The sequence below is a fragment of the Excalfactoria chinensis genome, chromosome 15 (genome assembly GCF_039878825.1).
Source record: "Excalfactoria chinensis isolate bCotChi1 chromosome 15, bCotChi1.hap2, whole genome shotgun sequence".
In the NCBI taxonomy this organism is placed as follows: Eukaryota; Metazoa; Chordata; class Aves; order Galliformes; family Phasianidae; genus Excalfactoria; species Excalfactoria chinensis.
Window position 1 is genome coordinate 12,955,519 of NC_092839.1, and position 13,538 is coordinate 12,969,056.

At 48.3% G+C, this 13,538-nt stretch overlaps 1 protein-coding gene across 4 annotated transcripts in view; it reads left to right on the plus strand.

Moving 5' to 3' along the window:
* Window positions 1–13,538, plus strand: part of B4GALT5 (beta-1,4-galactosyltransferase 5) — a 40,731-nt gene extending 27,193 nt beyond the window's left edge. For 3 of the 4 annotated variants that reach the window (XM_072349873.1, XM_072349876.1, XM_072349874.1), the window contains exons 2-9: window positions 4,847–4,981; window positions 7,735–7,848; window positions 8,400–8,524; window positions 9,116–9,232; window positions 9,994–10,181; window positions 10,367–10,489; window positions 10,943–11,044; window positions 11,912–13,538. In XM_072349873.1, the coding sequence (XP_072205974.1) occupies window positions 4,847–4,981; window positions 7,735–7,848; window positions 8,400–8,524; window positions 9,116–9,232; window positions 9,994–10,181; window positions 10,367–10,489; window positions 10,943–11,044; window positions 11,912–12,059 (1,052 nt within the window). In that variant the 3' untranslated portion in view covers window positions 12,060–13,538. Of the gene's footprint in view, window positions 1–4,846; window positions 4,982–7,734; window positions 7,849–8,399; window positions 8,525–9,115; window positions 9,233–9,993; window positions 10,182–10,366; window positions 10,490–10,942; window positions 11,045–11,110; window positions 11,295–11,911 lie in introns of those variants that run through there. The other variant, XM_072349875.1, reaches the window with a different exon arrangement.

Below are 13,538 nucleotides of genomic sequence, written 5' to 3' on the forward strand. Positions count from 1 at the left end.
CTGTGAACTGGGAGCTGAAAGTGTTGGAGCTTCCAAGGGCCTGTGCTTGTAACAAGGTCTTGTGCCCTTGTCTCTGGCAGTAGTGCAGTGTTGAATGCAATGCTTGCATCAAGCCTGCCATGCGGCATTTATTTTTGTGCAGGCTGGGAAGGGTGGAATTGTTGATACAAGTGGGTAGAGAAGTGTGTTTAGTGTCTTCTCATCATCTCTTGGATGGACTGTTGTGCACTCAGGGTCTCCCTGAACCAGCAGGGCAAGGGTTTTTGGGTGCATAACTGTCCCTTTCTTGCAAAATTGCCTTTTTGTTGTTGTTCCAGGAAGCGTTAGTGCTCGTGGCTGTTTTGTACCTGTGCGCGATCATTGCTGTGTGTGCGCTAACATCACCCTGGGAAGAGGCATCCCAGCTGTGTTAAGCAAAGTATTTACAATACACCAGCTATTCAAATCATCTTCTCTCTTATTAAACATATACATATATATATATATATATATATAAATATACACACATGTATATTCCAGTAACCTCTCTCCATCCTGCCATTCTGCAGAAGGGAGGCAGCTTCAGGTGCATGGCTGCAGCTCTGTACATGTAACCATGAGCATGATGATCTGAGAGGCAGAAAGTAGGCAGCAGGGAGGTGAGTTGTTGGCTACTGTGGAGGAAGGAGATACTGCTTACTTCTGCTTTGAGGTGAATTGACTTCCATGGTTCTCACACAGCAGATGCCTGTGCTTCTGGTTCTCTTCCAGTACAAGCACACTGCTTGTCTTGCATTTGTAATTCCATACTAGTATTGTTCAGGCTACATTTGGTGTTTCAGAGCCCTCAGCAGGCTTACCAGCTGGCAAGTCAGCCCAACAGTACCTGCTTCCCAGTTTCTCAGTGGACCTTGAGTTTTTAGTTTCCAAGCTGGGGTTTCTGCTGATCCCTTTCGGGCAGCTCTCGGATTGCTCCCTTACAGCATGGAGCTTGGAAACGGTGCAGGAGTTCAGTGGGGAGGCTGCCTTAGTCTGTGTATCTTGTTTGTTTTGCAGCCCTGCTTCTTATGTTAACAAGTCTTCGGATCCCTGGTAAACAGGTGTGTGTGCCTTGGAGAAACACCTGCTGCTGCTGTGTGTGACCTTCAAGTTTCTGTTGGCAAAGAGGGAGGATAGTTCTGTGTCACTCCCAGCCCTCACCCTCTGTGCTCATCCGGGTTCTTCAGCTGTACTCTGCAATTTCTTGGCAACTAAAGAGCCCCTAGGCAATGGGGGGTGGTCATAGTGTAGGGCAAGCAGGGTGGCACATTGGGATTATGGGAAGCTCATGCACAGTGTATGCCCCAGGCTAAGCTTGTGTCAGCTCTTTTTCCTGTTGGTATGAAACAGCAAAACCTGGTGGGGTGGGAGTGTGACAGCTGTAAGCTTGCTGTCCTCCACAGGCTGAGATTTTGCTTGTAAGTGATGTTCCCACTGCAGTGCACAATGGCCTCCCCATTCTCCCACAAAGCTCTTTTCACAGGCAAAGAACCCAAAAATAAGAGCTAAATGGTGCTTTGGTCATAAATGGCAGTGGAAGAAATACCCTGGTCCTGCTGATTTGAATGAAGAGCAAAGGCAGTGCTGGATGCTGTAACAGCAAATCCTGTGCCTATATTTTGGCCTGATGAGCAGGAGAGTGCTTTGTTTCATGTTCAGTCTGTCTGGAGGGCAAACTGTAGTCATAAGCTGAATATTGGGCCCCAATTTGGAGCAACTCCATTGCAGCAGACATGAAACTGTGCATGTGATAACCCTTCTTGTTTAACAAACTCATGGTAGTTGAACATAGTTCAAAAATCAGGTCTTGGTCTGTTTCCTTTGATGTATCCCAAACAGTTGTCACATTGTCTTTCCATATGCGGGAGTCAGGGTGTTAGAACTTCAGGCAGTGAACATTGCGCTGTGTGGGCTGATCTGGGAGTTCTGTGGCTCTGTTACATTACTGTTAGCTTGACGGTCTGATAATTTCCAGTGTGCATAGCTGATTTCCAAATTTGGAAGAGTAACAGATCAGTGATTTCAAAATATCACTACAGAAGTGGCGTGTGATTATTAAACCCAGCCTGCTGCCTGTGTTCTAGATAACTTGAAGTTGCTGAGAGTGTAGCATAGAGCTCCCAGGTCAGTGCCTTTCCTGAGAAGTGTAGTGGCTGTGGCCTTTTACTGCTTGTTTTAGGGCTTTCTTCCCAATGTGCCCAATACTATGACTTTGCATGGGGCGGTGCCTGCAGTGGGATTTTCCCTTTCCTGCAGACAATTCCTATGGCTGGGGAAGCAGAAGGTTTGCAACAGTACCAGGATGGGACCTGGCTGCCTGGCCTCACTTGCCCAGGTGTTCAATTTCTGCTTTCTGGCTGAAGCTCTCCCTCTGTCTTCTCTATCCTACATCACTCTGGGTGTTGACTCCTGCCTCTTGGGTATGTTGTCTACGACACAGGAATTCCCTCCACCGTGTCTCTTAAAGTAAGAGGAAAAAGTGCAGAGCTGTCTGTGTTTGCTGAGCTGCTGGTGCTTTGCTTGGTGTCCTGAGGTCAGCACAGTGGTGCCTGGAGTGCACCAACCCAGCTGTGGGGCTGCTGCTGGGGCTCTACCAATGAGCTGCCCTCTTAGTGCCTAGATTAAGAACCTAGGGACTGATAGAATAACCTGGCTTCCCCATAGTCCACGGCTTTTTACATTTTTCCTTACCACTTCAAGTTACAAACTCCCAACAGTTGGGTTGAACCCCACTGCCATTTCAGATCTTCCCTCTTGCCTGGTGCATGTGAGGGCTGGTAACCAGCCAAGCTGGGGACACTGATTTGTTATTAATAGGTGCTGCTGCCCTGCTAATTCTTAGGCCATTTAACAACGAACTCCTTCCTGTGCTTTTTATAGGCAGAGGGATAAGTAGCAGTGTTGGCGTTAATATTAAATTACACAAAACTAATCAGAACCTCTTATTTAATTGTTCTGGCACTGGTTTGAGTGCTGCTACACAGGAAGGCTGATGGAGCCTTAGGTCTCCTGGTGTGTTATCTCTGGGTTGCTGTGCCGCCCATCTTCCTCATTAATGTGTTAGCAGGTTCTGTCTGTCATAACCGTTTGTCTTTTCCTTGGAGGCTGAGTCTAAAATGAGTGTGGTTTGAAAACTGGTTTGTGCTGCTGATGAGGCTGCATTGGCATTTGCTGGAGGAGCTTCATGACGGCACCCTGGGACTTTTCAGATCTTCCTTCACATGCCAAGTGCACCTTCAGCAAGTTTGAGGATGATACCAAGCTGAATGGTGCTGTTGATACGTTGGAAGGAAGGGGAGCCATCCAGAGGGACCTGGACAGGCTGGACAAGCGGGTCCATGTTTACCTAATGAGGTTCACTAAGGGCAAGTGCAGGGTGCTGCACTTGGGTCAGGGCAACCCCAGGTATTTATACAAACTGGGGGAAGATCTCCTTGAGATCAGCCCTGCGGAGAGGGTCCTGGTGGACAAAAAGCTAGATATGAGACAGCAGTGCATGCTTGCAACCCAGAAGGCCAACTGTGTTTTGGGCTGCATTAAAAATGGGGTGGTTAGCAGGGAGAGGGAGGTGATTGTCCCCTTCTGCTTGGCACTTGTGAGGCCCCATCTGCAGTACTGTGTCCAGGCCTGGGGCCCCCAATACAGGAAAGATGTGGGGCTCTTGGAGTGAATCCAGAGGAGGGCCACTAAGATGATCAGAGGGCTGGAGCATCTCATAAGAGGAAAGGTTGAGGGAACTGGGCTTGTTCGGCTTAGAGAAGAGAAGGCTGCGGGGAGACGTCATTGTGGTCTTCCAGTACTTGAAGGAAGTGTTTAAACAGGAGGGGGAATGCCTGTTTATTAGGGTGGACAGTGATAGGACAAGGGGGAATGGTTTTAAACTAAGACGGGAAGTTTAGGTTAGAGATTAGGAGGTTTTTCACACAGAAGGTGGTGGCACACTGGAACAGGTTGCCCAGGGATGCCCCATCCCTGGAGGCATTCAAGGCCAGGCTGGATGTGGCTCTGGGCAGCCTGGTCAAGTGGTTGGTGGCCCTGCATATGGTGGGGGGGTTGAAACTAGATGATCATTATGGTGTCCTTTTCAACCCAGGCCATTCTATGATCTCCAGTGTCTGATGCTGTAGGAACCTAGTGCTTCATGTGCTCTCCTGGTGCCATATAAGCTGTGTGTGTGGCTAGGATTTATTGCTTTGCTGTTCCAGCACCTGCTCCAAGGGCAGGGCCTGGGTTGACCATATGTTTTGTTACATCTGGAGGAAAAGGAGCCCCTGCGCAGCTTCTTGATGCTGACAGTGTGACAGAAAACTGTAAATCTCCTTACAGAGACATGCACTCCTTCTCCCTTGAAGCCTGGATGTTGATACCACTAGGGGGGGGCAGGGTTCTGGTGTCCGTCTTGTCCCCTCTTCCTGGGACCTTGAGCTGGGCACAGTCTGGTCCTGTTGGGGTCAGGAACAGGATGCATTGGGTCTGAGCACCCGTGGTGCTGGCAGCTGGCCTGGGTCATGCTCAGCACTCTCCCAAACAAACTGCTGTGCTGGAAATTTTCCATGAAAGAGCCAGCTGTTTCTGAACTAGAAGTGCTCTGAAAATACCAGCTCTGACATCAGTGGCAAGTGGGCTGGTGGGACAGGTCATCAGCTGGCTGCAAATGTGTTCTGTCCATACCATGGCTTCCATGGAGCCTGGGTCACCCCAGCATGTGTGGCCTAGGGGTGTGCCAGCGACAGGGAGCTTCAGGGCAGTAAGAAAGCATTCAAAAGCTTTGTGTTTCTCTTGCCTGCAACTGGCGATTCTCATAGAAATATGTTTGTTTTTCTTGCAGTGAACACCTACCTCTTCATGATGCAAGCCCAAGGCATCATGATTCGTGAAAACATGAGAACAATAGGAGCTCAGGTGTATGAGCAGGTGGTCCGCAGTGCCTATGCCAAGAGGAATAGCAGCGTGAATGACTCAGGTATTTCTTTAACAATTATTGTTCTAATTAAAGCTTCCATTTCTATTGGAAATAAGGTTGAACTGAACCTCTCTCCTTGAAGGAAGTAATTTATGTTGATAAATGCGGAGTGGGAATTTTTACTGTTTTTTCGTATACAAATATATGTATGTGCGTATATGTGTTCTAGTTCAAATATTTAATTTAAATAAAAAGGAGAAGTCTTGATAAATCGAATGAGTGGCTATTGAGCTGAAAACATCTTCACTTTCCAAACACCTCAGTGTGTTAGATTCAATCACTCTGAGGATAAACGCTTAAACTCATCCTCTATAGCAGGGATTGGAACTAGGTGATCTTGAAGGTCCCTTCCAACCCAAACCATTTTGTGATTCTGTGATCAGGTTTCAGATTAAAAAAAAAACAACCCACAAACAAAAAAAACCCAACTTGGTCTCACGCAGGCTCATAGAGCCTTGGCATCACATAAGGAGGAGTCTCTGTTCATCAGCTTCATTTCCCTTATGCAGGGTGAGCTTCAGTTACTTAGGTGGAGAGCTGCCATCGTCCCTCTGTCAGGCTGTGGGTAGAGTACTGGGATCCAAAAGATAGTGTTGGATCCCAGGCTGTTCCCACCCCTAACATACGGTTAATAAAAGGCTTCCCAAGTGTTGCTGTGAATGCAGTGCAGCAATGTAAGTGTTCTGTTTGTATATGACATGGCATGAGGCATTGCTCTGGAGCGGTGGCCAGCAGGTGTGACACTGAGCATGTGCTCCTGGCACCCATGTGTCAACTGCAGTCACGTTGCTGCTGGCTTCATGTGCTGAGCTGCAGTATGAGTCTGCAGTGTGTTACTAGGGCCAGGGGAGCTTTAAAGGGCAGGATGGCTTCCTGGTTTGTGTTTCTTATTATCTGTAACAATGCTGGGTCCCTCCTGCTCAACTTGGGCTGTTTGAGGATGGAAATTTCAGCTGAAGAAGGTGACTAGTGAGGAACGAGCTTGCTGTGAACTAGAGGGAGGGAGGCTGGGCGCTTTGGTGATGCGAACCTCTAATTGGTGGGTTCTCATGGGGTCTGAGCCCTCTGAAGTTGGCCATCAACTCTATGAAGTGGGCAGTGAAACGCTGCTGCCGAGAGAACTGGCTGTGGCCAGACGTTAGCTCTGCAGATCTGTACGGACAACCCACCTGTCCTGCTATACACCAGCCTTGGGTGGCTTTCCCCTGGCTGTGTGGTCAGAGCCGGTAATGGGTGATGGTGGCAGTGTCTGTCCAGGCACGTGGCCCTGTGACCACAATGATGGTACTAACACTAGGTAAGCATCTTCCCCTCTGAGTGTTTTCAGAGTCTTCGTTGTGACCTCTATGGACATTCTGCTTATCTGGTGATGTAAATCTTCCTCTTGTTGTGTGGGAGCTGAAGAACCCAAGCCATGCATGCAGGCCACCTGGGAAATAAGCCATCAGGAGCCAGCAGAGGCTTCAGGGCATTAGGAGACTGGCTCCTCCCTGGTTGCCCCAGCACCCAGTGGGCAGGAGGTTGCTAATGTTCTTTGAGCATCCCCAGTGAGGCAGTGAAAGGTAGCATCTCTGTACAGAGCTGACTCGTGGGTGTGTGTGCCCTGCAGCTTTAGTTTCTAGGCAGATGGTTTAAATGTGGTGTTTGGTCCTGAATGGCAAGATGACAAAGCACAGGATGGTCTGCTGTAAGCACAAAGTCCTTCTGCCTTGCCTGCTTTATTCACACTTTGCTGTTTTTTTTTTTTGTTTTTTTTTTGTTTTTTTTTTTTAAGTTCCCATTATTAAAATGAGGAAGTAATTTGTGACTTCTTAAGCATTTGATAGTAGGTGTATTAATAAATTTCCTGTGCAAGTGAGCTGGGAGCATCTTGTCCATATTTCAGCAACAAAAGGAGGCAGCTGAGTTTTACTCAGTGAAATCAAGCACTGAGAGTATTTTCTGGTGATATGAACTTAATGGGAACTTGGTTATTAAAATCTCAAGCAGTGTCACTTATATGTAGGGAGGAGAGGGCTGGAGTTGGAGGTGATGGACCCTTGGTGTCCCAGTGGGCTTTTGAGGTATGGGGCTGCCTGGGGTCTGGGATGAGGTAGTTGCTGCAGGGGCAGAGCCCTTGGAGTGGGCTGAGAAAGTCGAGAGGCAGCATCCTCCTGTGGCAGCTGATGCCTTGCTACAGAAAGGAAACTTCTCTTGTGCTGAAAGCATAGGTTGTGATAGGCTGGAGCTGCGTATGCAAAGTTGATGGCTGGGTAAAAGTAGAAAGCAGGATTTCATTGCTATGCAAGGATGTAAAGCAGCTGGAGGTGCCAGCGGTTCAGAGGTTGTGACCCAGAAGGTGAAAGGAAGCAGAGGAAGTGCTGGAGAAATGGGCTGTGGCCTGCTGGGATGTAGGAGCCTAGTATATACCCTGTAAGCTGCATCTGGCTCTGTGCTGGCCCTGTGCTCCTGAGTCCTGCAGGATGCAGTAGCTCTTCCTTCACTTGCACATCTTTACCTTGACTTATCTGTGCTGCCTGAAAGCAACAGTCTAATCAAGAAGTTGACAGTTTCTCTGGTGTGGCTTCACCCAAGGCACTGGAGCTGCTCCCGTGGTACTGGATCATGGTGCCATACCAGGGGCTTGTGCTTCATGAGGACACCCTGTGGCACTGGGGATGTACTCAGGTGTTGGGGTTTGCTCATGGTGGCTTTGCAAACTGGAAATCTGCAGCTCAGGTGTAGATTTTTTTTTTTTGTCCCCTTTTCCCCAGATTATCCTCTTGACTTGAATCACAACGAAACCTTTCTGCAAGCTACAACTTTTCTTCCTGAAGATTTTACGTACTTCCCCAACCACACCTGTCCTGAAAGGCTCCCTTCTATGAGTGAGTATTCTGTGTGCCCAGCAGCTCCGTGCACCTCACCTATTGTGGCACAGCATATTATGGTACTCTGCAGCACCCAGGTTCAACTCTGTCCCACCTCTCCCACATTACTCCAGAGACGAATGACAGCACTGTTCTGAACTGTCCCTTCCTGGGAAGTTTTTGTTTGTCTGACTGCTCATATTAATTCCTTCTACACTGGAGGTGTGTCTCCCTCCTGAAATTTGGCTATTGCTTGGTAAACACGAACAAAAGGAGAACTGTGTACTGCTAGGTGGTTGGGAAGCTGGGCAACCCTTTTCTCCAGCTCCCTAACCCCAAACTGGGCACTGGCTGCAGAGTGCAGCCTGGAGCAATGCTCCTGCATTGGCAATATTAATTGGTAAATTAGCATTTGCAAGGTAGATGCTTCTGAAAAGGGGAAGATGGCTCCTTAGTTGTCCCCAGTGTCTTGGGACAGTAGAAGCCATCTGTTCTTGGTGCTGAGGATAGGGCAGGGCCAGTCAGGCACTGCATGGCTCCTGACCCCCCTCCTCCTGCCACCTCCCCAGAGGGCCCTATTGATGTAAATATGAGCGAGATTACGATGGAGGACATCCACCAGTTCTTCTCCAAAGACCCTTCCATCAAGCTGGGAGGCCACTGGAAGCCAAGCGACTGCCTGCCTCGCTGGAAGGTGAATGGGCACTGAGGAGCACCTCAGGGCAATGGGGTACTGGGAATGCTGGAATCTACATATCTGATGTACTGCAGAGTGGTGGGTATTGAGGATCCTTGGGAGGTGGGACTGCAGCAGCTGCAGAGGAAATGTTGCTGATGAGGGCTGTGTTAATAACGTGAGTTAGCTTTGGATTACTGCAAGGGCTGTAAAGAGCCTGCAAGGAACTTGCCCATCTGGTTCCCACTGATGAGCATCCAGCATGTTCCTGTTCTGTGTGGGAAGGAGGTGACATGTACAGGGAATCCACGCAGAGGGGGTGGCACAGTGCAGTGTAGCTGCCCTACTGCTGCCTCTGTGCTGCTGGGTAGGGTCACAGGATGAAGGCTGCAAGCCTCACAGGATCAGCAAAAATTCCCCAATAAGTGAATACCAGAGCCCTGATGTGGGGGTGGGAAGGGATTCGGGCTGCCCAGCCCTACATGGGAGCCAATGCCTTCATATGGGGAAGAGCAGTGATGATGCTATGCCAGCAGGCATCTCCTTGGTTTGGGGTCTGAAGGGAGCTGCTCTTGGGTTGCAACTTGAGCTTTCTTTTTTCTTCCTCAGGTGGCAATCCTGATCCCATTCCGCAATCGCTATGAGCATCTTCCAGTCCTTTTCAGACACCTTATTCCAATGCTGCAGCGTCAGCGTTTACAGTTTGCATTTTATGTTGTGGAACAAGTAAGTAGCAGTGATGGTCAGCACTGGTGAGCATGCTCTGGTGTCAGTGCAGCAGCAGCTTGCCAGCACAGCTCTGCATTGTGTACTGAGGGGACTCCCTGCTAGATCCAAACTTGTGAACCTCTGATGTTAATGTTGCAGTGTTTAAATTGTCCCGTCTTGCTTAAAATTGGCAAAGATGTTGCCCTGAAATGACTGCTTTTAATCTAAAAAAAAAAAAAGTCGACATTCAGATTTCTTGAAAATACTACACTGGAGGAGATGGTTAAGACTTCTTTGAAGCAGGTATTTCAGTTTCCACAATGCTGCATTACCATTGTGTGTCTTTGTAGCATCTTCTGGGCTCAGGGATGTGCTCAGCTCTGGTCCATGTGATCTCTGCAAGGCTTCCACCAGTGTGGAACATCAGACTGTAATTTGATGCGTGCATGAACTGTCTGGCTTCACCCACCCTGTAGGCATGCCTTCATGTTTAGTTGTCTTTGTTCTTCTGGGTAGTGACCAGTAAAGATTGTTGAAAATCGTTTTTTTTTTTTTTTTTTTTTTGTTTCTTCCCTAATTCTCACATCTTTATTTTTGCTGTTGTGCACTTGTGATACGTAAGCTTTAGTTAATCCCACTAATCTGTCTGTTACTATATCGCTTACGTCTGAGTAGTGGACTGGGCAGTGGGCTGCTCTTCAGCTCCTTCAGTCTGTGTGGGAATACCCTTGCTTGGTGTAGGCTCCCTTTGAAGGTGCCTCTGCTCTGTTTTCCCCTAGGCTGGTACTCAGCCCTTCAACCGTGCCATGCTCTTCAATGTTGGCTTTCGGGAAGCCATGAAGGACTTGGACTGGGACTGTCTCATCTTCCATGATGTGGACCACATACCAGAAAATGACCGCAACTACTATGGGTGTGGACAGATGCCAAGACACTTTGCAGCCAAGCTGGACAAGTACATGTACCTGTAAGCACTGTCCTTTCTCTGCACTGCAATAATAGATAAGGAGCAAGTGTTAGATTTTCTTACCAAAGGCAGGAGTGAAAAGTAAAACTTCAAAAGGAGGATGGAGGAAAGTATGCTCACAGCTCCAGAAGGGGCTATGTGGTGGCTGATGCCTTCCTTGCTCCTGACCTCTCTCTTCTGCTCAGGCTGCCCTATAATGAGTTCTTCGGTGGGGTGAGCGGCCTGACTGTTGAGCAGTTCTGGAAGATCAATGGTTTCCCCAATGCCTTCTGGGGCTGGGGTGGCGAGGATGACGACTTATGGAACAGGTACGTCTCTGCCTGTGTCCTGCATCCCTGTAATGGGGTGGCAACAGAGCTCCGTGCAACACGCTAATGTTGCCAGCATTGCTGTATCCCTTGTTGTGCTGTGCTCACCTGGGCTGTGGGCAGAGCCAGCCTGGCTGAAGGTGACATAGGTCTGGGTGGGTGGCACTGCAGGCTATAGTTAGAAAGCAAACTGAGGAAGACTGGCTGTGTAATAATGAGCTTTGTGTGCAGTGTTCCATGGTGGGGATGTCCAGCAATCCCCAGCTGATATTTGGGTACCTTGAGGTGATGAGATTTGCACAGCCTGGGCAGAGGTTGGGGGTTTCCACAGCTTGTCTTCTGTAGAAGCCGTGAGTGCACTGACTTCCTTCTGAGGAAGGCGTGCACACTGGCAGTGTTGGCAGCACAGCATGTGCAACAGTAGACTTTTTTTTCTTCTCCTTTCCAATGCAGAGTGCAGTATGCAGGCTATTCAGTGACTCGACCGGAAGGAGACACAGGGAAATACAAATCAATTCCCCACCATCATCGAGGAGAAGTGCAGTTCCTAGGAAGGCAAGTGATTTTTTTAATTTTTTTTATTTTTTTAATTTTTTTTATTTTTTATTTTTTATTTTTAAGGGAACCTGAGACCATGTTCAGGGCTCCCTGCAGCTATTAAAGGGCAATAACAGCTGTAAGCTGTGAAGGAGACAAGAGAGATAGAGTGCTTCTGGGACTGCTGTGGCACATTAATGTGAAGGCAACGGAGTCCTAGTGTACCTGCAGCTCCAGTGAAGGCTGTGCTTCCTGCTTTCTGCTATAGTGTTTCTGACCACGCAGGGTGACCTCACCATTTTCCCAGGGAAGGGAAGCATTTGTTATGCTGCCATTCCCTGATGCCTTGAGGTCTTCGGAGCTAGCTAAGGCACATCCTCCTTTGCTGTGACTTAGAGCCTCCCTCTTCTCCCTGGCACATCTGTTCCTTAGTGCCTTTCCTGCCCCAGCTCCCCTTGGCTTGCTCTGAGCGCAGCCAGGTGTCAATGCAGCTGTGCTGCAGGGTGGAGGCCTGCCACCCCACCAGGCTGCTACTGCCTTTTTTATCATGCTGCCTCTAAATTTGGTTGAGGCTGCTCTTGTGCAACTACAGTTTCCTTCCTCAAAATACAGTTCATCTCCTTTCTCATCACTCAGAGTAACATCATTAATTCTGTTTTTGTGCGTGATCCAGTTTCCTAAAAGTGGTGATGAAGTCCTCACCGTCACTGGGATGCTTTGGCTGGCCCTGAGCCCAGGCAGGCTTTGAGCAAGAACTGGGGAGCAAACGGCATCTTTATTAAACTGTAGAATTTTGTGTCCTTTGCTGGGGTTGCCTGCATGCCAGGAACGTGTACAGAAAGTGATGTGGTAGTGTTCCATGTGCCTCTGCTTCTCTCGGAACAGGTACGCCTTGCTGAGGAAGTCAAAAGAAAGGCAAGCCCTGGATGGCCTCAATAATTTGAACTACTTTCCTAATGTCACATATGACGCCTTGTATAAGAACATCACTGTTAACCTGACACCAGAGCTGGCTCTGGTAACTGAATATTAAGTGGAGAAAATAACTTTGCTCTTCACCAAGAGAGCATCACACCTGACTTTCTTTTCCAAGGGTTGTCAAGGACAAAATACTTTGTCTAATGAAGGATCACAGTATTTTGGAGCATAAGGCTGAAAGTGCACGCACAAATTGTCCCAGCTATCCCAGCCCTACCCGATCCTCATGCAGTGAGCTCCACAGGCTTTTTTGTTCCCTGCCACTTGCTTTCTGGGTTTCAGGACAGCTGTTGGAGCTGCTGCTCTCATCTCCACATTCCTCCAGCAATCCTCAGCTCCGGGCTCACTTAGGGCATGTTCTTTCCTCTGAAGTGTTTGGAGCAATGCAGTTGGAACTACCCTGGTGGGAGACCAGACAACTTCTGGTACCATTCTTCTACATTTGTGCTGTTTTTTAAAATGACCTGCTTAAAGTATATACATCAGAATCGCTTCTTAAAGAAGAGTAAATGTAAATGTGCTGTGTAAGTTGCCCATTTTTATTATCTTCTATGGTTTGAATCCAAGCTAGAGGTCTACATGAAGTCACTCTCTCATCTTAGTCCTCAGTTCTGTAAGCACTTGTGTGCGCATCACTGTATTTGTGCAAGTTGTTCCCTATTCCACCATTGAGACTGCTTGCATGATTTAAGCTATACGTACGCATTAATATTTGTGGGACAGAGCCCTTGGCGTTAAAAGCAGCAGATGAGAAATAAAACCATGTTGTCACTCCTTACAGGAATCATGTAGGTGGCTCCTTCTGGGAAGAGAGAATAATATTTGTCATGTTTGTGACATACTGTGCAGATCAGCGTGAAGCTGTACGGGATGGGATCCACCACCTGTTCTGTACAACCCAATGGCAGGCATGGCTCTGCAGCTCCCTGGGAGCTCACCTAGTCCCTGCCATCCCCATGTGGAGCAGAAGGGTTTGAGGGTTGTTCTGTGGGAGAGAATTAGGTAAGCAGCGAGTGAACCCAGTGGTGTGGTTGCTACTGGTGGCCACCTGAAAGCACTGGCAGGAGTGCAGCTGGTGGGCAGGCTGTCAGCAGACACCAGCACGAGATGGATGAAGGACACGTGAGTTCAGCTTATGCAAGCTTGCGGACTAGGAACCTGACAGCTTGGTCTGGTGCCCCATCCAGCCTCTGGAATCCTGTGCCCCCATCCTTGCTCTGCAGCAGGCTGGGCTGTGACTGTCCCATCCCCTTCTTGCCCGAGTCAGTCTGTAGGTTACGCAGCATGTATACAGTCGTTTTTACTGGACTTCCCTGACTTAAAGGTAAATATATTGGGGGTTGTGTTTTAAATTCTATTTATACAAAGCACTTGTGTTTCTTCTCAGAAGTACTTTAACTTTCTTCTTATTGCATTGTTTACCTTAGGCTTCCTTTCTGTTCATAGTTTACATTCTTTTCTTGATTTCGTGGACGTATGATCCCCATACACATCTGTTGTGGGTGTGACTGCCCAGAGCATTCCTAACCCGTAT